This window comes from Anoplophora glabripennis, unplaced genomic scaffold (assembly GCF_000390285.2).
Source record: "Anoplophora glabripennis isolate ALB-LARVAE unplaced genomic scaffold, Agla_2.0 scaffold82, whole genome shotgun sequence".
Classification (NCBI taxonomy): Eukaryota; Metazoa; Arthropoda; class Insecta; order Coleoptera; family Cerambycidae; genus Anoplophora; species Anoplophora glabripennis.
Window position 1 is genome coordinate 1026889 of NW_019416227.1, and position 24697 is coordinate 1051585.

Here is a 24697-nt window from a genome sequence, read left to right on the forward strand (position 1 = left end):
CTAATCTCCTCTCAGACGGTAAAAACTTAGGCTATTTACCACCAGGGGGGTCAAGGATTGCCCCTGATGATTATACAGCCACGAATACAAATATACGCTTAAAAGGTTGCTTAAAATGAGATTAAAATATTAAACTTGGTTGAAGTTCTGTACTTCACCAAAATATCTGCGTTCTTAATTTGAAAGAAAACATTCGCACTTTAATATGCTGTTAAGATATTAAATTTTTATATTACATATTTTGTTTGTAGATTATGGTTACTATTCTTTTCAAATTAGTATTTTCATTTTTTATATACAGGGCGTAACATATTGAAGGGTAAAAAATTGAGTGTTGTTCGTAAAAGAAAATTTATTTATTACATACTGTACAGGTCACGATATTTACATGAAAAAACCTAATTTTTTAAACAGTAAAATTCTTTTAGAGTATTTATACATGAAAACTTTTTCATATCTAAAAACTAGTTTATCCTTAATTCTAGGACTAGAAACGTACTTAACACATTCGGGAAGTATCACAGCATTACAAGTCTCTTTGTAGTGATTCAGTTGTGCCACGTTGGAAGGAACAAAAAACGTCCTACTAATTCCTGGTTTTAGAACATCTAGGGCGTAGTGGTTGAAAACCGTCAGAGTGTTCTTTGTACTTATAAAGCTCTTCCCGGATTCACCAGGAGGGCTAAATCTGCTCCTAAGAATATTCCTTAGAAAAAATATTTTATCTGTTTCGTTTTTCGGTAACTCTCCAAAGAAGTATGTGTTGGGAACCATAAACGACGCAAAGTTTTCTTTGAGTCCTGGAATTGTGGTATATATATCCTGCAGGACGTTTTTCCATGTAAATAGATGCCTGGGAAGAATTATTTCGTCTATATCCAAGGGTATTATAAATCGTGTTAATCCTATATTCCTGTAAAAGCAACTGTTGTAAGTCGCCACTTCGTATCGTCGTTTCTGCCACAAAATCCAGGAGAAATTGTAATTTTTGTTGGTATCAGCGTCTTTTACAACGTGAAACTTTCGTATCGTAATTTGATCTGGGTAATTCGAGTCATACCTGAAAAATATGGTTTTTACAATATCAAGATTTTAATACTTTGCAAAAACCTTACCATTTCAAAATTTTCCACACGTTCCTCTTCACCTTCTTGACATATATTTCAATTTTTTCAGCACCTAGTATCCTGATCATCTCAATCCATTGTATCAGACGTTCTGAAATGTCCTCCAAAAAATCCAACGGCTTCACACATACCGTAAATGTATACTGGCTATTTCCTGTATCGTTTGTTAACGAAAAATGTTTTCCTTGCTTTCCGTCACAGGGTTTCGTGGTGATAGACACGTTCTCTGGTGCCAAGCCCAAAGGTATCCTACAAGAGAGCAGTACTGGGTTGAAGTAAACGTTGGTATCGTTTTGGTCCCATGCGTCTAACCAAATGGGGGTGGTGGTAACTTTGGTCACGACTGTCTCGGTAGGGGATGAAATTTGGCAGTAGACAGTTTCTTGATAAATGCCTATAAAAAGAATTAAATTGTATGAACGTCTCTCACTGATTAATTCAAAACATAGTCAATTTTTGTTGTCGAAAATATGAAAAATTCATAATTTTTTTAAGAAATGAACTATTATTATAACTGATTCTAATAATACACGGTCTTTGGATTCAGAAGAGTGAAACAAGAAACAACTATGCCATTTCTAACTAATTTTTCTTTGGCGTGATGTACTTCCGTTACTCAAAATTACCCGACGTCGTGCTATTATATCCAATTTAAAAACAGTTACCGTCAAGTAATTGCTGCGGTTTTGTCCTCTAATGTTCGGGTTGCGTGAAATTTCATCGCTATTCCGCTACAGACGCTGGTAACGACCAGCATACTAAGCAGGATTCACTTTAACGGGTAAGAGAAGCCAATTTTGATACATCGGCGTCAATTAGGCGTCTCTAAGTTAGTTACCGGGTGCAGAACGGCAGAAACCCGATAATAAATTATATAAAAATTGACACGACTGGGTTCTAAATAGCCGCGGAGCAATTCGAATGTTTTTATACATAGATATACTTACCATCTATTATTTTTGTTAGAATCTAAAGATATAGGCATGGAATAGTTTTAAATTCCAAAGTGTTAGAGCTGAAGAAATGACGATTTTTATGGGCAGCAAAAAAAGACTTAAATTTGCCGCTTATTTGCAATTTGCCAACTTAGCCTCACTTCTTTAGAGTTAATTTATTGATATTATCATTTTACATACCCTTTCCCGTTGTCGTAAAGTCTAATTCGACTCGAGTATAGTTTTTTTACGTAATAATTTCTCTTTTACTGTTACCTCCAATTAAATCAGAAGTTGCTTTGATAAATCTCGTCTTATTCAATTATGGCATGATAGCTTCTCCGAAGACTAGTCGAAGGAAATGAGGAAGAAGCATAAAAAACAAATTATAGGTTTGTATTCCAACAGATACGTACTGTCCAGCAACTTGCAGAGAATAAAGGTGCACCAAATGTACATAAAACATTTCAGTAAACCTTTGAAACGCTCTAAAGATGTCAAGAATACGTTGTTGTTTATTTAACATGGATTTTGGAGTTTATTATTGTTTTAAATAAATAACAGTTCCCCAATCCCCAAACGAAATCATATTCCATTTTAAACAAACCTCATCGATTCTATTTCACGCCGATAGTCTCGGTTAGAAGTACAAGAGGAAAAAACTTGTACCAAATTAATCCAGTGACCGCAAGATCCACCCATCGATCGATCAATATATTTTACTTGTCATTACACGTAGTAAAACAAAGAGGTTTATTATGATGTATAGTAACATTATACTGCTGCGGCTTATATAAGGAGGAAATTACCGTATTAATTAGTATACCGTGGTGTAAATCACTCCAATCAATCGCGAAATTGGTTTTGTATAGTTCATTTCAGATGTGTAAGAATCGGCGAAAGCAAAAATAACACGATTGGTTTCATGTAGCGCAAGAAAAAGATTAAAGTTTGGTGTACTTTTAATTTAAATCTATTAGTAAATATTGTTTTACAATATTTCAGACTAGATTAGTGTAAAATTTTATTTCGGTTAAAACAAATTAATAATTTTGTTTTTTACGCGCCTATTATAGCCCTGTTGTCATATCACATCAGGTGGATTGTTATTATGTAGTTCACCTACACTATCCCAATGAAACAAAGATTAAGTACTTTTCGTTAGAAGCTTGAAATGATTTTAAAAAATATTCCAAAAACTTTGTCTGTTTCTCGCGGTGGCTTTGTTGGCTTTATTTCTTGTAGCTCTGAAATGAACCGTATTTATCAAAGCAGTGTCTTATAATAACTGCCCGGGTTATAAATCAAAGTTAATGCAGTGGTTAGGTATAATAGCGAAGTGATTTTAAGAAAATTTGATGTTCGTGATTCCAATCACAAAGGCAAGCAATTAATTCCAAGAAGTTATAAGACCACAGGGGACTCGGTAACTCAAAGGAATATTTCATGCAATTACGTAGTATTTATATGAGTTGAATAGTTGCGTTGTGTGGTCGATCGAATAAAAAAGATATTTCCCTATTTATTTTTACGTTTTCAAAAAAATGAAAGAAAAAGAACACATACAAATATGCTGAGAGCACATTTCAACATTTCTTAGGGAATTTGTTGTTTGTATTTCCTTAAAAAATAAGATAATGTGGAAAATACACCCAGTACATATCAGCAACCCCTCGTATTATTCCTGTACTTTTTTCATAAAAAAATGTAATTAAGAGGCCTGGAGAGATTGCGCGGTTTACATTACCATAAAGCCAATAAATCAAAGAGCTGGCGGAGCGTATTCATTAGCCATTAAAAAAATTGATTATACGCTAAAATTGGGCCCAAACGTGATACGAGATATTAATCAGGAGATAATGAAGGATGGTGACCCGAAGTATCTAACATTACTATCCGCTTTTTACCGACAGTAGCTTTTAGGTATAATCCTTTTGATGTTCATATTTTGTGTATTATACAGACACTTATGATAACAAAATAGCATTATTTAGTATTGGTGTTATGACAAAAAGGACAAAAAATATATTTTGATTCTATATCTTCTTAGGAACAGATAAGCGCAAAATTCAGTTTTTCTGCTGAAAAACGCAGTTATGTTTATAAAAACTAATATACAGGGTGTCCCCAACGAATACGTCAAACTATATCGGATAATAGAACTTCTTAAAATAAGGGAAAAGTACCTAAGTAAAATTTTTCCCTATTTTTCCTTTTGTAAAATTTTTCCAGTTATTTAAGACCAAAACTTGAAAACTTAGACCTTCTTACAAAATGAAAAACATATGTCTTTGACGTTTTTGATATAAAATTATGCAGTTTTGAATATAATTGATTTAGAATTTCTTGGTTGTTTAGGCGAAGAAAATTAAATTTAATTAAATACATTATTTTTTATAAGACAACTGTCTACAGCCATAGAAATGTTTTTATTTGATACGGCTATGCTAAGAAAATAATGACATCAATAAACTATTTAAATTTTAAATACCTTCGAAAATAAAATTAAGTCGTGGTGCAAAAAACGCACACGGACCGCCTTCAGTTTTTTCGGCGAAACATAGTAGTCTGTGCTAGAAATGCAATAACAATTAAATCGCGAGACGCGCGCCCCCTGACTCCCGGCAAGCGAGTTTGTTGATTTCGTACGATTTTTCGAAGATTTTGTTGATTACAGTTATGGATATATGCCGATATTTGATATAAATATAAATGGGTAAGTTTACTGATTATGCAAATTTTATTACGGTGTATTTTCATTATGAAGTTGTTTCAAAAATTGTGCCGTTTAATTTACGTTTATCGACTGACGCGCTGTACAGTTACCGCTTTAAGTGTAGGCAAAATTTGATACAAGCCGTTAAATGCTTGACCTAGATAGTGTTTTTTTTGAAAAAATATATAAACAAATTGATGACATATGGCGAAATATCGTAACTGGAGAAGTTTAACGTCTTAAAAAAGTGCACGGATGGACCAGTCCATTTTTTCTCCACGAGATGGAAAAGTTGATTTTTAGCAAGCACAGTGGACACAGTAGATTTTGGCGGATATGGCCATTGTTCTAGGAAAAATATTAGTTTCGATTGTGAATTTTGCGTTTGGTCTCACTCAAAAACCTTGTTTAGTTTGACTAAAATAAATTTGTACCTACTGGTATAAGTAGGTTTTGGGTAAAATTTCATACATTTTACCCTTTTATTCTTTCTTTATTTTGTTTTTTGTCAATGTATGCATCAGTTTGTTGGTATTTTATGCATTGCACTCTGTAATTATAAGAAGTAATTTTATTTTCAAAACGTCTACAAGGAATTATTTTTACAGTAATGTGATGGGTGAGAACGAGACGAAGCCTAGGAGCAGCATCAAAAGACAAGCAGCGGTAAAGCTGATGAAAACCAAGTAAGTGGCATATTTTAATGGCGTACCTATATTAATTATACAAAATATATCTGTGGCTATAGAAAACCGATGGAGTAAGCCATCAAATGATTTGTGGGGAAATTACATGTTTATAACTTTTACTTTTCCTTCGAGTCAAATAACGGTGATCACTGATCACTGATCAGAGTGTGAAATGTCTATTATCTATTTTATTTTTGATATGAAAACGTTTAAAGTTAAAAAAAAAAGTTAACTTGTTTGGTACTGAACCTTTGTGCGAAAAGTTACATTTTCCAAATCCAAGCAAAATTATCTTTAATGCGGGATGAGTATTGATTGAATTTTGAAGAAAATTCGACTAATCTAGTTGCTAATTTCAATGCACAGGGTGTTAATTGAATTCGTCGTAACTTTATGGGAAAATTCTTTGAGTGACTTGTAACTAAGAGGGTTATAGAAACATGGGCGCACAAATCGATAGTTTTCGAGATACAGGGTGTTGAATTAAATATATAATCATTTTTTTAAATATTTTTACGATATTTGATGCACAGTGATGAAACATAAGGCCACTGATTTATCTAATTAACAACCTGTAACTTTTTTAAGAAGCAACATTTTTCTGGGATAACTGGAACTACCTAAATATTTTCTTTTGTTTCGTTTAAAAACCCTTAAGGTATTCTAAGCTATTCACTTCACACAAAAAAATATAAAATCGAACAATTCAAATTCTTTCTGTTAATTGATTAAAAATCTGACAAAAAAATACGTCCTTCCACTTATCCCGCGGACGTTTTTGTTAGATGTACTTTTAATACAACTAGATGCATACATTTTTATTGCGTTTGTGCTCCTTCGAAAACACTTAATTTTTTTCAACTTTTAGTTTTAACGTAATGAAAAACATGCAATTTGTCTTGTGCACCATAAATATCTTACTAGCTATAAATACGTTAACTACGGCGGTATAATTTAGTCGGAAGAATTTACTCGTTTTCGTTTAATTGCTCAATTTTCTGTAACGTTTAGACTACAACTTTTTCGACGATGCGGCTCTTGTCTTGTAAACTGTAATCAAGTTTTTATGTATTACAAAAAGTCAGATTACCTTTCTACATTATTCCCCAGTTCTGCGAAAAATACGAGTTTTTAAATGTAAATTTGATAAATAATTATTTAGTTATAATACAATATTGTAGGTAGATAATATACAGGCTTTCTTACGCTGTCCATTAGAATATTTCAGACTACTTCGATTTTAACTTTGAAAACTTGGGCCTTGGGATTTTCGGGGGTACTGTCTTTAAATAAAATAATGGTATTATTATAGCACTTCCGATTATACCGGAAGTCGCCATCGACACAATATTATTCTCGACATTATCTACAAGATAAATTTTGCTGTACCTAAATATAACCGTTTTCGAAATAATCGACATTTTATACAAATTTTGACAGATTGACGAAAAATCCTTATAACTTTCTTCATTCTGGAAACTTTCATTTGCTTTTCGAAACACACAAAGGACATAAGATGCACTTTTGTAGTAGCAAAGTTAACTACCAATAAAGATTAGGGTCGTTTTTTGAAAAAAAAAAAATACATTATCATAGTCGAAGCGAAATCATACTACGCTTCCTTTTCTATACAAAAGGAAAAATATAACTCTATTTTATCAGTTCTTAACATACATGATGTCTACGGTTAGAGTGGAAAAGAGGGAAAATATTTTTATTTTCCATTTTACGAGAAAAAGGCATTCTTGAATAAAATTTGTGCTTGTCTTTAAAATGCGGTTGGCATGGAGAACTTTTATCATGCATGTACAGGCTGGTCCATTTTCGATGGGATTTCAGGGTATCTCAGAAATACTACTAAAGGTATGATAAATCTGACACCACGTTCTCGAGCTCGATTTTCATGGCAAACTCGACTGTCAAATCAGAAATTTGCTATCTTCATTTGTTTTTGAGTTACAGGGCGTTTCTCGTTATTGTGACACTTTTGAACATGTCTGTATCTCAGCTGTTAAATAAGTTAGAGTTAAAGTGAAAACTGCTCAAGACTAATTCTTTGGCGTAGAATTGAATGCCGGTATTAGATTTTTAGTAGGTCTTAAGATTCCGGAGTTATGACCCAAAGTTATAATTTTTTAAATGGAAATCGTAGCTGGTTATGACCTAAAAAAATGGAGATTTTTTTTTGCTTTTCAGCAATATACCACATGCTATAGTTATTTTTCCAAACACAGAAGATACGGGGTGTTTTATATATAAATTCGATCCTTTTTTACATTTTAATATGGCTGGCTATGAAAATACATACTAAACTATAATTCTTACTTTTAAAAAACTCATATCTGTTGTAAAAATATGACGTTTATTTAAAATATATATTACAGATAAGAAAAGACAGAGTTTTCAAATTTTTATTCCACTTCAACTGAAGTTACAATATTAAACGTAAATTAAACAATAGTAAGTACCTACATCAATAAAAACTTTCAAAAATGATAGCTAAATGTTCAAATTGCCGTCCCTCAACTGTCACACATCTCACGCATCTTCTGGCAACGCTTCAGGTAGCATTCATTAAATGTATATGTATTTGAAATATTATTAAAAGGAATTTTAAATATAATGTCTTTTAGAAAACCCCAAAGGAAAAAGTCCAATGGACTCAAATCAGGTAACCTAGCTGGCCATCTGATCGGTCCGTTTGTTCCTATCCACCTATCTCCTAAAATTTCGTTAGTATTATATTATCACACGAGTATATGTTGTGCATTTAAAATAAATGTCATATTTTTACAACAGATATGACTTTTGTAAAAGTAAGGATTATAGTTTTATCTGTATTTTCATAGCCGGTCATATTAAAAAGGAAAAAAAATATAATTTATATATGAAACACCCCGTATCTTCCGTGTTTGTAAAAATAAGTATAGCATGTGATATATTGCTGAAAAGCGGAAAAAAATCTCTATCTTTTAAGGCCATGGTCAGCTACGATTTCCATTTAAAAAAATATAACTTTGGGTCATAACTCCTAAATCTTAAGATCTATTAAAAATCTAATACCGGCATTCAATTCTACGCCAAAGAATTAGTCTTGAGCAGTTTTTACTTTAACTCTAACTTATTTAACAGCTGAGATACAGACATGTTAAAAAGTGTCACAATAATGAGAAACGCCCTGTAACTCAGAAACAAATAAAGATAGCAAATTTCCGATCTGACAGTCGAGTTTGCCATGAAAATCGAGCTCGAGAACGTGGTGTCACATTTATCATATCTTTAGTAGTTTCTGAAATACCCTGAAATCCCATCGAAAATGGACCAGCCTGTACAGGCTGATCAGAAAATCGGTAAATATAAAAATCGTTAAAGAATAAAATGTCTTTGTTTCAAATAGTACAGAAATATGTTATTAAGGAAATTTGCTTAGAATTAAAATTTATATTATAATTTCAATTTGTGTATGAATTGGCCTACTTTGATAAAAACGGACATTAAAACAGTTCTATTGTACATTTTACGAGGAAAAGGCATTCTTGATTAAAATTTTTGCTCGTCTTTAAAGACAGTTTAAAGATATTTTAAAAACTTAGTTTACTTTGCTACTTTACAAGATGTTTAACTTGAAAGTGTTATCTATTCTATATATTTTCTTTTCTTTTAATTACTTACGTCATTTTTAGATACATATGAAAATCTAATTTGTGAAACTTTGAACTGTTTTACTACAAAATCTAAAGTGCATATTTTTTGTACTTAATTATTTTATGCGATATTCTCAATCGACTATGTTATTGCTTTATCTCTTTAAAAAAGATATACACGGCTATCCGGCACGAGGAACGAAATTTTTCGCGAAAATAACGGAAAAGAATGTCGTGGAACATGTTTTTTAAATTTGCCTTTGTGCAGTACAGATGCGAGATATGATTTCGTGTTTCAAAACAAAATATGTACGTAGGGGTCACCTTTTCAAACCCGACATTGTTGTATCCGGACACACTTATTTGCTTAACCATTTTAAAGTTCAGGAAAGCGTAAAACGTAAAAAAATGTTTCTCATGACGTAGTAAAGTAATCCATAACGAATATTTTGTCTAAACATATCTTGTTAATAATTTAACTTCGACTGTGTTTCTCAGTTATCCAAAATGTTTAAGAAAGTCACTCACAATAAAAAAAAATCGTATAAGTGTCTAAAAACGTCATGTTTTTCAAATAGGTACGAATTATTTTTTTCGTGTCTCTTGTGAAAATGTTAATTTATCATGTTTTAAGAGCCCCCTCAAAAAATCAGCCCAAAAAAAATTTTTTTAGAGGTCGTTCAAGATTTTTAAAAACCAAAATCGGCAAAAATTGATTTTTTTTAAATTTTTTTTGTCGTTATTTTATCATTTACTAGGTTGAAAAAAATCTCGTTGAAATAAATCACAACACCTTAAAAAATTTCTCGAGGTAAAATTTACTGCCGCACTGTATCAAATTTTTATAAATTTTTAATTTTTAAAATTTAAGTGTCGTTCTATTCTGTTGTTCATCAAATTCAATAAAAAAAAATTATTAGTTCGTTGATATTTATTTTTAGAGGTCGCTCGAAAGCATTTTAGGTACACTACTTTTAAAGTTAAAATAATTGAGTGACCTTTAAAAATGAAAATATCGATTTGAAATTTCCAGAATCGAGATTTCTTTCAACCTAGAAAATGATAAAATAACGAGGAAAAAAAATTTAAAAAAAAAATCAATTTTTGACGATTTTGGAAATTTTTAAAAATCTTGAGCGACCACAAAAAAAAATTGTTTTGAGCTGATTTTTTGAGGGGGCTTTTAAAACATGATAAACTAACTTATTTTCACAAGAGACACGAAAACAATAATCTTCGTTTTTTTTGGACCACCCTAAGGTACAGGCTGTTAAAAATTTAATTGTTTTTCGTGTCTTTCGGTGCATTTCACAAATGCGCTGATTTTTTCTCAAATTATTGTCACACAAACTTATTTCTACAAGATACAAGACATTTTTTTAGAATTACCAAAGGCGTCCGTGCCTATGTTGAATACCCACGTTTATTTTTCGAAAAATACGCAATTCAAATTTTTTAAATAATTTCTCATCGCTGAACAGAATACAACACTATATAAAGTTTACTCCTTGAACTAACGACTTGTACGCGCTATTTAAGGTTTCGTAATAAAGATATCTCGAATTGAAATCCGATTAAAATACATGACTCGACGAACTCCTTAAAAAGAGACGAAACGCTAAAATCTCGCCACAATTACCTTTGATCATCCCAATTATCCTAACATAGTGGTAAGGCTCCAACCGTCTGTCCAAATGCACGGACAGAACATGCACGGCACTGCCATCAATATTCGTCCAGGCATAATCTTCGTCACTTCCATTAATCGCACTGTAATTAACTTCGTCGTCGTCCAGCCTCTCCTCGCAAGTGTAATGTTCACTTTCAATTTCGATTTTCTTCAGCAACGAGTAAGCCACGATATGTTTGACGTTCCTGTGCAAGTTTTTGGGTTTGTTAATTTCTTGTTCGATCGCGGTGTTAACAATGGTCAGGTAGACGAAGGCGATCGTTGTTAGAGATATTAGTATCGTCCAAAAGGCCCGCCTCAAACGGGCTACCATGCCAAGAACGGTTCTGAAAATAATTCGCGTCGATTTTTGAGGTTAACGCGAGTGGGAGCTTTCCTTTAAACTGACCTGGCGCTTTTCGATCAGATCAGAAGATTCCTTTTATGGATAATAGGGTTGCTTCTAGTAAAACCAACTTAAGAATCGAAATAAAAGCGAAACTAGTTCGACCCCACACAGTTGATGTCACTAAAATTCACGTCACACCGTAAGCACCGTCTGTATCATCGGATTTGGTATCGCACCGCATCGAAAGAGGCGTACTCTTCGAGTGGCGCTTAGAGGATGGATCCTTGTGCTTTATATTCTTGCCTTAGTCATTAGGTTTCCTAGCCGGCGGCGGCGGTGTCCTATTTCCACAGCCGTCTGCGAAACAGCACGAGGTATCTGCTCTGCTGTACGCGATTGGATTTATCGACAGATTACATTTGCAATCGTAATGTCATGTCGTGTGGCTGTATCAAAACATTAATCTAACACTTTGATTTAGATTGTTGCTGTAAGTAATAATATTTCGTTCTCGTGCAGTCCTTTAGTTGACGAATTTAAGAATGAAGAAATGTAAGGAATTACACAAGCAGTAGGGATAAATACGTAGGCCCCATAACACACCTACTTTGATACAGAACAGTGATAAATTTGTTCATCAGGTAGGTGGCATGTTCCAAGAACAAATGCCGAGAATGACCTTTCAAAAATCGTGATTGTCCTTTATTAGAAACTTGATTGTTTAAAATATACAAATACTCGTACATTGTATCCCACGACGAATTTTTTACTAATACTTCACTTTAACTTATACTTAAACAATGTATTTAAAATACTAAAGAAATCTTTCTCCTCTCGCGAACAATATACATATTGGCGTTGTATATTACAGGGGCGTAAGATTAACAGTTTTCAAAATACAGCGAGTATTGGAGAGTTTTATCACAAACGCGACAACAGCGCTTAACCTAACGCTACACAACTGGTGCATACCACATGTGCACGCGGCAGACTTATCCTACGGAAAAAACAACTATTATTGTAAAACATTTAGTAAATTTCAAGACAATTGTTTTCTAATTTTTAAATAAATAAAATAAAGTGTATCGATTTTGTAGTACGATTTTGTGTATAGTGTTGTGTTTAAATTTTAACTCGAATTTTAGTAATCATGAATCTCTTAAAACAAGAACTTAACACTTAATCAAATTATGAATTTGAAAAATATGTAATTAATAAATTACCCAAAGATTCACGTCGTCCAAATAATCATACGTATTAAAAATAATTTAGGTACTTACCAAAAAGCTAAATTCAGTAATTTTTAAACGCACAAGTACAAAACCAACTACAACATATGCTCAAACCACCATTTTCGATTCACACACGACACCTTCGAATCCAATTTTCGCGCACTCGCTGGAAAACATCTGAAGAAACGGAAATAGTGGTACGCAAAAAAACACTCAGACACGGTCCAATTCCAGATACCAACTGAATTGCGTAAGTAACGTTTCGATAAATCAATCTCTTTTTTTATTAAAATCCAATTCAACTAAAATTTGTTATGGCATTAGTTTTTTAATTACATTTTTTCTTTATTTTGTGGGTATTTTGCACCTGTGAAAAATTAAAAAAGTTAGTAAAATAAATCCTTGCGCCAAATGGGTGAAGGGTTATTTTTATGAAAATAGTTTTGGCTAACCAAAAATTCTCAAATTGAAAAAAGCAGACAAATACAAAATACAAAAAGATATCGCTAATATCCCGCACTTTAAAACGATCTTTAACGTTTCGAAAATGAACTTAAACAAAATGTTTTCGTCTTCTGAACTTCGCCATATTGTCTCTATTTAAATTCATAAAAATAACTATGTATTATTTGATATGCAAGAATTCACAATAACTCCGCCAGAAATTATTGAATCAGCAAGGCAAATAGAGTGTAATTTATTACCAGAAAAATCGAAGAAGATATATTAGCAAACATATAAAAAATTTATTTAATGGCTTTTCAGAAGATGTACTATTGGTATATTTTCCTGAATTAAGCAAAATTATGAAATCTTCTTCATAATGATCAATATATGCGACATTCAGGGATACTTTGAATGTCTACAACAACATCGATATTGGAAAGTATCTAAAATTAAAAGCATTATTGAACCGACAATCGGACGGATATCGTACTAAAAATCACGCGTTTTAGAAAATGAACAACTTAAAAAATTTATGTACAAAATATTTTGGTAAACGAATACTGACTATTATTATTTTGGGTAGTAATGATATTTGCGATATCTGGGGCGTGTCGATGTAATGAATGACTTCAAATAAAAATTGGAGATATTGAAGATGTGGAAAATATCACTGCCAACTACAAAAACAAAGGAAAAAAATCCTTTACTACTTTAAAAATGCATGGTGAATAGAAATCTTCAACGGTAGCTAAAGCCTACATTGAAGAGTCCATAACTCGTAAATCAGTTGTTAGCAAAAAAATGTTCCCTACTGCAAGTACATCAAGTACTGGAAGCGATTTTTTAAGTAATTCAACCACTTTGGACAATTCAATAGTTCATAAACGATCTACTAGTGAAATCACTTCAACCTACATAGACGAAAAAATGTTTAAAAACAAACAGGACAAGGGATACCCGTTGCAAGCTGTTCTAATTTCACCATAAATGTTTACAATAAATAAAATTACTTTCGTCAAAGAACAAATTTTCATTTAGCGACAGTAAAAACGATTCTAATGCCTAGGCATTAGGTAAATGTGACACTTTAGTGCCTGACAGCTGTCACTGAAACTACGCCTTTAATGCCGATCGTCGAAAAAATACATTATCGAAAATTCCTCACTCAAAAGTCTCGTTGAACGTTGAACTAGTATCTATCTTATCCAAAGTAGCATTGCAGGCAGCATGTTATTTGTATTTTTGTACCACTTTACTTGCCAGCGATAATTACTGTTCTTTGCGCCTGTTTGTTTAGCATAATCATGGGTGAGTGAGTCGTCTTGTGCGACTGCATTATTATTTGTTACCACCGGCGAGACTAGGGATCTCGGATTGATAAGGCTTCCTGTCGGTCGCCAGGCGTTTAACGTGTTTTGATAATGCAACGCAGGTAATTCGATGCCACCCCAGAGCGAGCGTATGAAATTACAGCACGAGAACTCGTCCTGAAAAAAAAATCACATGTAGGTAGATTCTCAAGGATCGTGACAATTTGTTCAAAATTAAACGCGATTAACTAGTAGAGAGAACTATTTTGGAAAATTTAAGGTTTAGGAGACACCCTGTACACGTTAAAGTTTGAGGTTTTTAGTCACGACATTGAGTATCTTATTTGTCAGAAAGAAAGCCATTAATCATGACTATAAAAAAATTGGACTTGTGTAAAAACCTGCAAATAGAATATTAGCGAACGTGACTTATCCTCGCGGGATAGTCATTAACTTGTCTAATTATTAAAAAATTAAAAAATACCGGCCGCCGTATTCCATCTTGTATTTTACTGCATAGTAGTGCCTAGTTAAACAAATGACTATTAAAAATGTTTGTATTTTCATAAAAAAATCAAACTCGTCAAACTTCGTCACGTTTGTGACAAAAGTATTAGCAGCAAACTAACCGTCCCATCATATAAAAGACAGTCTGTAAATATATGCTTATATGTTTCCTACTCCAATTTACCAATAATTAATTTTTTATAAACATTTTTATGCAAAAAACGCATTTTTTTAGTTTTTTTACTTACAAAACCTAAACTAACGAAGCAATCTGAATGCTGTAAAGAGACAATTTGTAAAGAATCGAAATACGAATAAAACGAGAAGTCAATCGGTCCTATCCGATAATTATTACAAAAGAAGAAAGCCCGGAAAAATCGGAAAATTAGCGTTTTTTTTAAATTCGTTACTCGGCCATTTTTTAAGTTGTAGAGGTGACCTTGTGCACAAAAGTAGTGAATTATTTGGGGCGTTCCACGCCAAATCGGACGGTTCGAAAAATTTAAATTTTCGATTTCCTTAATTTTTTTATATTTTTTAGTACCCCTCAAAAAAGCCTTTCTGGTAAATTTTCAGATTTTTTTGATTACTTGTTCAAAAGATATAAAATTTTCAAAAAAACGCTCTTATTTTGGTTTTTTGATCATAACTTTCTTAATAATGGTCCAAATTAAAGCTTTTTTTATATAAAAATATTTGTTTTTAGATGGACTTTACAGATAAAAATACAAAAGAAATATTCAGTGTTTTTGATTAAGATTTTTAAGTTTAAAATTTTAAATCGTTTTTTGAAAGTGAGTGTATCTTTCGATTTTTGTGAAAATTTTGTATTTCAAACTACTATTCTTTTAACAACTTTTAGGTCCGGTCCGGTCGTGGGCCCTCCATAATTACTATTTTTTTTTGATTTTTGAAATTTAAAACAAAATTTTTCTCTATAAATCATTATAAGTACCGATTTTTGTATACCCTTTTTTACTTATTTTAAATTAATATTAATACTTTTTAATTATTAATAGGTGTTTAAAATCAATAAGTAAACGTTGTCTATTTATAAACAATGATAACAAACGTTTTTATTTATTTTCGTGTTCTTTTAAAAATTGTTTCAAAATTATTTTATCAATGTTTTTTTTTGTTGCAAAGTATTTTTTTTTATTTAAATAATAGTATCTTTATGAATTTCTATTCTATTTAAAAAGAGTCGCACATCTTATGATTATTATTGATGTCAAATTTTCACCTGAGAAACACTATTTAGATGCAAAAGAAAAATTAAATTTGCGATACAATATAGGGACCCAAAAATTTCATTCAATCATTCTAAGGAGCAATGGAAATATATTAGGTAAGGAGTATTCTAGTTTACAAAATAATATTTTGTTCCTTGGAATGATTGAATGAAATTTTGGGTTTGTTTGGGTTTGGCTGTATTGTAACGCAAATCTAATATTTTTTGCATCTAAATAGTATTTCTCAGCTGAAAATTTGACAGCAATATTCATAAGATGTGCGACTCTTTTTAAATTGGATAGAAATTCATAAAAATACTATTATTTAAATAAAACAAATACTTTGCAACAAAAAATAGCATTGATAAAATAATTTTTAAAAGAACACGAAAATAAATAAACACGTTTGTTATAATTGTTTATAAATAGACAACGTTTAATTATTGATTTTAAACACCTATTAATAATTAAAAAGTATTCAAATTAATTTAAAATAAGTAAAAAGAGAGTAGACAGTGACAAAAATCAGTAATTATAATGATTTATAGAGAATTTTTTTTTATTTTCAAAAATCAAAAAAAAAATAGTAATTATGGAGGGCCCATGACCGGACCGGTCCTAAAAGTTGTTAAAAGAATAGTAGTTTGAAATAAAATATTTTCACAAAAATCTAAAGATACACACTTACAAAAATACGATTTAAAATTTCAAACTCAAAAATCTTAATCAAAAACACTTTGAATATTTTTTTTGTATTTTTATCTGTAAAGGCCATCTAAAAACAAAGATTTTTATAAAAAGAAGCTTTAATTTGGACCATTATTAAGAAAGTTATAATCAAAAAAACAAGAAAGAGCGTTTTTTTTGAAAATTTTATAACTTTTGAACAAGTAATTTACCAGAAAGGATTTTTTGAGGGGTACTAAAAAATATAAAAAAAATTAAGGAAATCGAAAATTTAAATTTTTCGAACCGTCCGATTTGGCGTGGAATTCCCCATATGTACTTGAAGTGTGCACAAAGCAGGTACTATCGGACCATCAGTTTTGGCACAATTGCAATTTGAATTTTTTGGTGCAAAGTTTCTGGATGCGTTGGGGTGGTCCGATTTTAATTTTTCAGCCACTACAAAACATATATTCTAATTTTCCGATAAAATGATGCGAAATAGGTGAAAAATTCCTCCAAACATGCTCAAAAACGGCCGAGCAAAACTAGAAGTAGTATGAGCTCTAAAAGTTTGCGGTTTAATTGCATAATAAGATGAAATAAATCTTTTCGCTTTGCTACTCCTGATTCATTAGGAGCTTAACTGATTGAATTTCTCTATAAAAAGCGAAATATAAAGGCTATCCGTTAGGTACTTTCACACATGGAAAATACAACTGACTTGTTCAACGGTATATGCTATTACGTCAACCACGACAACGGGTACAGAACATGACTGTTACTCCAAAAATTACAGCACTTTATATAGATCTTTGCTGTTTACGTTTATGAAATAAGTATTGCAAAATAATAACAAAAATAATTAGTTCTGTTCATGATACGTTGTTTTATAAACTGCCTCTGATTTTCTCACCGTTAAATTGTACGTATATAAATAAGACACATGTAAAAAAATTATATAGGATTTATATTATTTATTGCCTTATGGAATAACTGATCATGGTGACAAAAAATAAATGGAGATATCAAAACCAGTTATAATGATATGCATACATAAATAGTAGTATCTGTGTACCCATTCAAAATTCTTTTGATTAGCCATGCGAGAATATCTTGCTAAAAATGCTGAATGTATGCCGAAGCTAACTTTTAGACTAATACACATACATAGAGAGATCTTAAAGTAATATGTCTTGGTTGTCTCAACAATTATCACATATAAAAAATTCCTACAGTAACCTTTTAAGCTTGAATCGCGATGATGAATTATATTTTCGCGCATAGATAACATTACACAAAAATTAAGTTATTTTTTTATTCATGCCTGCGGTGAATTCTGTGGGATTAAATAAACATGAAAGGTACAGGACGATCCAAAGAACTTGAACAAAGGTTCTCGATTGAAACTAAAACTATTTTTTATAGTCAGGGCCTGTAATTAAATAAATTCTTGCATTGGCAAACTTGAGTTGTTTTTTTTTGACACCTTCAATAAGCAAAAAGTCGTAGTCGTTAATAATATATAAGATTTTATTTCAAATAGAAATCGAAACACACGTACTTTTTTACGGTTTCATTATTTTAAATCGCCTTTTTACTTAACTCTCGGAGGCAGATTAATGATTCATTTCCGACGGAAATTTCAACTTTTTATATCAAGATGAAGATCCACTAGATCGGACCCAGGGAGCTTTAAATTCGCGTAAAAGCTGTGCGATTTTAATTATTTAGGCATCGGAACGCAGGACGTTACCTACGGGGTCAAAAGCCAGCTGATGGAGTCTTTCGCACGGTATACGGGGTGTATCTTTGAACGGGGATGCTAACTTTAAACTTTAGAAAAGCATGTGTTACGTTTGTTTTCCCAAATTTCGTCCTGAAAACTGCATTTTATATTTTTTTTTTTCGTTTTTTGTCCGAATAGTGGCTTATTGTCATATCACATCAGGTGTATTAATACTTATAGATGAAAATAGGTAAAAACTTTTTTTTATCTATTTTGTTTATTAATGTATTAACAATTAGTATCTACAAAAAATGAGGAATGACGGAATATGTAAATACAATAACAAATGTACAATAATTTCAACAAATTAAAAACACTATCTTAGATGGGGAGAAAAAGGTATTATCGACAGTCACAATTTACCACCCATAGTTGCTAGCGTAGGAAAGAGGTGACGCCAGTTTGAGGGCTGGGGCGGCAGCGTAGGAGAGAGCTGGAGCGGCTATCTTGAGTGCGGGGGCGGAATATGAGAGTGCTGGGGCGGCTGAGTAAGAGATGGCTGAAATTAAATCAGGGCAATTAGAAAAGCAAACTGTAGATATTAAAATTTTTAGCAAGAAGTTACATAATCAGTTGGTATTATTTTTTTAAAGAAAATTAACTACTATGTTTCAATTTTCTCCTCACTTCTTGGTCCAAGCTGTCCTTACATTTAATACCGTTTATTAGTTACTAACCTGGGGCGGCTGAGGCGTACGACAGCGCTGGAGCGTGGGCAGCATAAGACACAGCTGGGGCGGCATAGGGCACAGCTGGTGTATGGGCAGCGTACGACACAGCTGGGGCGGCGTAGGACACAGCTGGCGCATGGGCAGCGTACGACACAGCTGGGGCATGAGCGGCGTAAGACACAGCTGGGGCGGCGTACGACACAGCTGGGGCATGAGCGGCGTAAGACACAGCTGGGGCGGCGTAGGACACAGCTGGGGCATGAGCGGCGTAAGACACAGCTGGGGCGGCGTAGGACACAGCTGGGGCATGGGCGGCGTAAGCCACAGCTGGAGCAGCATAAGACACTGCTGGGGCAGCGTAAGATAAGGCCGGGGCAGCAGAGTAGGCTATGGCGGGCGCGGCGGTCCTATATGATGCTTTGTTTGTGTAGGAGTAGGACACCGCGGCGGGGGCGGCCTTAGCCACGGCTATAGCGGGGGCGGCAGAGTAGGCGACGGCGGGGGCAGCATGGGCAGAGTAGGAGATGGAGGGAGCTGAATAGGAAATGGCAGGGGCGGCATAGGAAAGTGCTGGGGCGGCGTAGGACAGAGCAGGGGCGGCGGAGATCGCGGGGGCGCTCAGGATGCCGGCGTTGGCGGCTGAAAGGGCGGCGAGGAATATTACGAACTGAAAAATAATGTATTATTGGTAAACTCTATTGTACATAGAGGGTGAAAAGTGTATATTAAATGAATAAAACACCAAGTTATTGAAAGTATTGAAAAGATAACAAGAGTTATATTTTAATTTTTTTATATGCATTTATAAATTTTAATAAAAATAAATTGATACTGGGTAAGATTTTAGATGGTGTAAAATATCGTGGTATTATTAGATTTTGGATAAAAAATTACTAATACAATTTTTGAAAATTTAACCCGACAAGAAAATCGTAACAAAATAGGATTTGAAAATTTTATATTTCCAAATTTGTTCCTTTTAGGGTTAATTAAAAATATTGGCCTTCACATTTTTCTTTACTTAAGGCTTGTATATCTATAAATTGGAAAACCTTATATAAATATTAATATCTCCATAATATTTTTTGTAATTACGAAAAGTGACTCATTTATATAGCGAATCATATTCCCAGATAAAACGTTTTAAGATTCATATTGTGTTATAACAAAGATATATCAACAAAATTCGTATATTTACCTTAAACATGGCTGTCAGGTTGCTGTTGTCTTACCCTGTAGAGAACTGTTCTGCAAGTGATACATTTTCAAAAGAATGCCGTGTTTTTATAGTCTATTTTGGATTTACGAAGGTGTGAGGGTACCCTACAACTGCTCTGATTTTTGCAATAACTGGTTTAATAAGGATTTTAAACGTGAACGAATATTAGGTGGATTTTTAAGCAACTTTTGAAACAACAGCGGCTCGTCAAGTTGACAAGAACTCGTGCAACTCGAAATAAACGCATTAGGTAACAATTAATGGTTGTAGTTGGTCATCAAGATAATATGCAAATTAGATGGAGATTAGATATGGGGATTTGTTTTTGAATAATAGGTCTATTACACCTAGAGCCGTGCGATTAAAAAATTGTACCCGGGGCGTAAATTTGTAGCCATCGTCATTGCGCGATTTTTGATAAACATCTTTGTTGCTAACTTTTAAAGTTAAAAGGCATACAATAATCTTGTTGACATGGAAAGCGCTTTTTCCTAAGATAACCCCGAAGTCAAATTCAAATCTTCCCAAGATTTTATTTCGATAAACAATAACCTGCGCAATCTGTACGTAAAAAAATATAAAAATGAAAAAAATATATTAGGACGAGGAGCAAAAAAATTATGACATTTTAAAGACATCGAAGGTACCGCAAATGGCGCCCTCTAATAAATAACAACAAAAGTATGATCGGATCTGTATTCGTTGCCTCAAAGAACTTCTAATACCCAAAATTTGTACAATATATGTAACTTAAGATTATTTTAAAATAATGAATTTTTTTTTTACTTTGAGACAGACAGACATTTTAGTGTGTTGACTCTGGTGTTGCTCATTGTATCATTACTTATGGGACACCCTGTATATTCTATATAGAATTTAACCTAAGGAAGTTTACCCCTGGGGCTTGCCTCACACCGAAATTTCGAATATGTCTCCTCGAGTCAGCATTATCCTTATAACGCCCTTGATGTATAAATAACTATTACATTGATTCATAATTAAACATAATATTAAGAGTCCTACGGTTTAGCTTCCTTTTTTCAGAACGCCCTGTACGCAAAGAGCAGAGACGACTTTATTTCTCACACAAATCTGATGCGTTTATCGTTGTTACTACAAGAGCCGAGCTATAAATTCTAGATTTATCGGCGAACTGAACAATAGCTCGGTTAAAATGTAAATCAGAGCGTTGCCCAAGACGATCTCCGACAAAAACACTGGCCTCGCTTTAGTAAAATCATAACAATCCTGTTCTCGACTAAAGAAAAAGCTCCGGTCGTGTTATAAGGATCTACAAATCTGTTTTGACTGACCGTCCAGTATTATGTCCACATTGACATTTTAGAGAGAGGTGGTCCGACCCAGAATTGAATATTATTTAGTCTGACGGGCCACTGGTGAAATTTAAATATGTAACAACTTTTCAATTATTAAGTATTCGACTCACTTTTCGCGAATTTTTGCGCAATAGATACCCTCGAGGCTTCAGCTGGGCAGACGAATTTCTGATAATTTCTCGAATTGTGTTGCCTAATCTTTTTTAAAAAATACAGCGAACACCGTTATCCACGAATTCCTTTTATCCAAACTATTGACTTATACAGGGTGTCAGAAAAACCTCCCGTAAATACAGGGGGTGATAGTACGACAAAAAATAAGAATTTTTTGTCTTATGAATTATATGTCTATCTCCTCTTGTTTTCGAGATACCTACACAAAATAAAATTTTTTAAACAGAATTTTTACGAAAATTTCCAAACGGTGCAAAATACTTTTATGAAATTTGGTATTCCGGGTTTTTAAGGATGCGAAATACGCTGGTCTAATTATTTTTTATATATTTCATAGAGGGCGCTGGTTATACTACATTCCTATTACATTTTCAGTTCTAGTTTTTTTAAGGTTAGGTTTTTTACCATTCGGGCACCAATTTCTAATGTACAATTCTATTTTCTAAAAATAATGTACTCTTGTTAGAACTTCCTAATGTGGACGGTTTTCGAGAAAAAAGGCTTTTAATTAAACTCTTTCAATATTACGGTATACACCGTGCGCGTAAGTCCAATATCTAGGTTAATAAAAAATATAACTAAAAATGAAAATATATTTTCATATACAGGGTGTTCAGTTTTTCCTGGGCAGGTACCAACTTAATTTTTTTTAATGGAAACCTATATCTTTTATGGCATTATCGAATTCTACGTGAACAATTAACGGGACATTGTGTTATGATCCCTATTAAAATATTGATAGTTTTCGAGATAATCGACTTTTCATTTTTTTTCTTATGTTTCGTTATAGGGTATAGGGAAAGCTATTAAAAAATTGTAGAGTCTACAGAAAGGCATCTAATGAAATCATAAAACACAGGGTGTTCTATTTGAAAAAGTCGAAATTTTTCAAATTTTAAATTATCAGGTTTGGCACGATTTTTTTGCCCCCTGTATACCGCAAGTCAACTTTTGATACATTTTTTGAAAGAGCCATCTTCACTCTACAATTCCTGAAAAAAAATAATTTCTAGCTGTCATACAATCATAATTATGTCAACTACTAGAAGTAACGAAACAAGAAAAAAAAATGAAAAGTCGATTATCTCGAATTAACTCAATATTTTAATAGGGATCAGAACACAAAGTCCCGTTAATTTTTCACGTAAGTTTCCATTAAAAAAAAATAAGTTGGTACCTGCCCAGGAAAAACTGAACACCCTGTATATGCAAATATATTTTCATTTTATGCAGCTCGGAAAAGTAGGCAACAACAAGAAAAAGAAATTAAGTTATATCTTTTACTAACCTAGATATTGAACTTACACGCATTAGGTGGACAAGGTGTATAAAATATGTGACTTTTCTCAAAAATTTTGATATAAAGTTAATTAGAGTTTAAAATATTACTAAGAATAAATGCGTTTTGACATAAGCCTACTTTGAGAAAAGTCACTTATTTTATACACTGTAATATTGTAAGAGTTCAATTAAAAGCCTTTTTTCTCGAAACCCGTCCTCATTAAGAAGTTCTAACAAGAGTGCATTATTTTTAGAAAATAAAATTGTACATCAGAAATTGGAGCCCGAATGGTAAAAAACCTAACCTCAAAAAAATTAGAACTTAAAATGTAATACGAATGTAACATAACTAGCGCCGCCCTCTATGAAATATATAAAAGATAATTAGACCAGCGTATTTGGCATTGAACGTTTCAAATTCGGTGCAAAAAACCTATAAAACCTAGACGGGATTCTAAGTGAAATACGTATTTCATCATGTCGTAAAGATCCCCCTTTGCTCTTTCCGTTTTCCTGTAATGGCGGCCTACCATCGATCCTGAGTCGCCCTGTACATACATATAAAAAAATGATAGCTCGTTTAAGTGGCTTCCTAGAGGTCAGGTAGTAGCATAACCGTCGATAATCCCCATCGATCCCCATGCTGAGAATGGAAATGATATCTATTCTTGCAAATTGGGATTATTTACCGTAGAATTACCGTGATTATTCGTTTCCTTTTACATATCTCGTAAAGCAGAAATGTATTCAAATCCACCGTGAGAATCGCGGATATTGAACAATTGAACTAAAGTACACGAGGGAATTGTTTAACGTAATGTGCTTTTTCTTTGTATTTCTTAAAAAAGTCTCGTAGATGAAGAATAAATCATCAAGTTCTCATAATTGCATTAAATTAAAAAATATTTGCGTTTTTATTTGTATTTTTCTATTTGTCAACTAAAATTCAGTGGCATTTTCGAATACAGTTGGTCGTTGTTGGCAAAAATTGTATTTTTATGAACATTACGCAATGATATATCCAGTAAAATAGTCTTTCCATCATTCGAGAGGATCTAGCTGAAGATGTTTATGACAAATAATGAAATATTTTAGATGTTTAGTACACCTCTCGAGCACGATTTGATCGTTTACGATGCGTGGAAGATGAAGTTATTATCCGCTCGACCATAATTGCGGATTGCATCCGATGGTGATGGTTATATTAACTAAAGTTAACACTTTCGGTAATGAATGCTTCATGAAATTGATTTTTTTAGACGTACATATGAAGTGTTCAGTTACAACTTCATTGACGACGGCGTATATCCATCTTCTCGCTCGAAACAATAGCGCAATGCGGAAAATACCTATATCGTTCATTTTTAGTCGTGAGGTGGATGGTCCGAGGAAGACAATCGTTATGTGGGCATGGATTTGCACGACTCTTCTTCGTCGCGGTTTCTCTCTAACGATATTGACAGTAATCACGCGATTGCTGTGTTTCTGATGGGAACTTCGTCCAGTATTAATGCTATACCATCGGAGCGGTACAAATAAAATCCTTGATTAGGGCACGAAAATATTTGACTTTTTCAAAAAATTTTTCTCGTGGGGTCGAATCGTTTATTCTAAGGCCACATTCGTATTTGTCGCATCCGATTTACTATGATCCTTGATCCTAGAGAGTAGTGATTATTTGGTAGTTCTTCTTGGTCAAAATT

General features: G+C 32.9%; 2 protein-coding genes across 2 annotated transcripts; both read right to left on the reverse strand.

The window, feature by feature from the left end:
* Positions 1–380: 380 nt before the first annotated feature.
* LOC108903440 lies at positions 381–11372 on the reverse strand. Its single transcript, XM_018705619.1, has 3 exons — positions 10751–11372; positions 1116–1521; positions 381–1060 (listed from the first exon to the last, which is right to left on the reverse strand). Exons 1-3 carry the CDS (start codon positions 11112–11114, stop codon positions 385–387), a joined length of 1446 nt encoding a protein of 481 aa, XP_018561135.1. The 5' UTR covers positions 11115–11372; the 3' UTR covers positions 381–384.
* Positions 11373–18671: 7299 nt separating this feature from the next.
* Positions 18672–19656, reverse strand: LOC108903409 (cuticle protein 16.5-like; the record flags this gene model as incomplete). The annotated part of the gene is made up of 2 exons (XM_023454858.1): positions 18672–18811; positions 18990–19656. Coding segments are annotated over 2 exons (807 nt in total), but the record flags the coding sequence as incomplete, so codon positions are not given.
* Positions 19657–24697: the final 5041 nt, after the last annotated feature.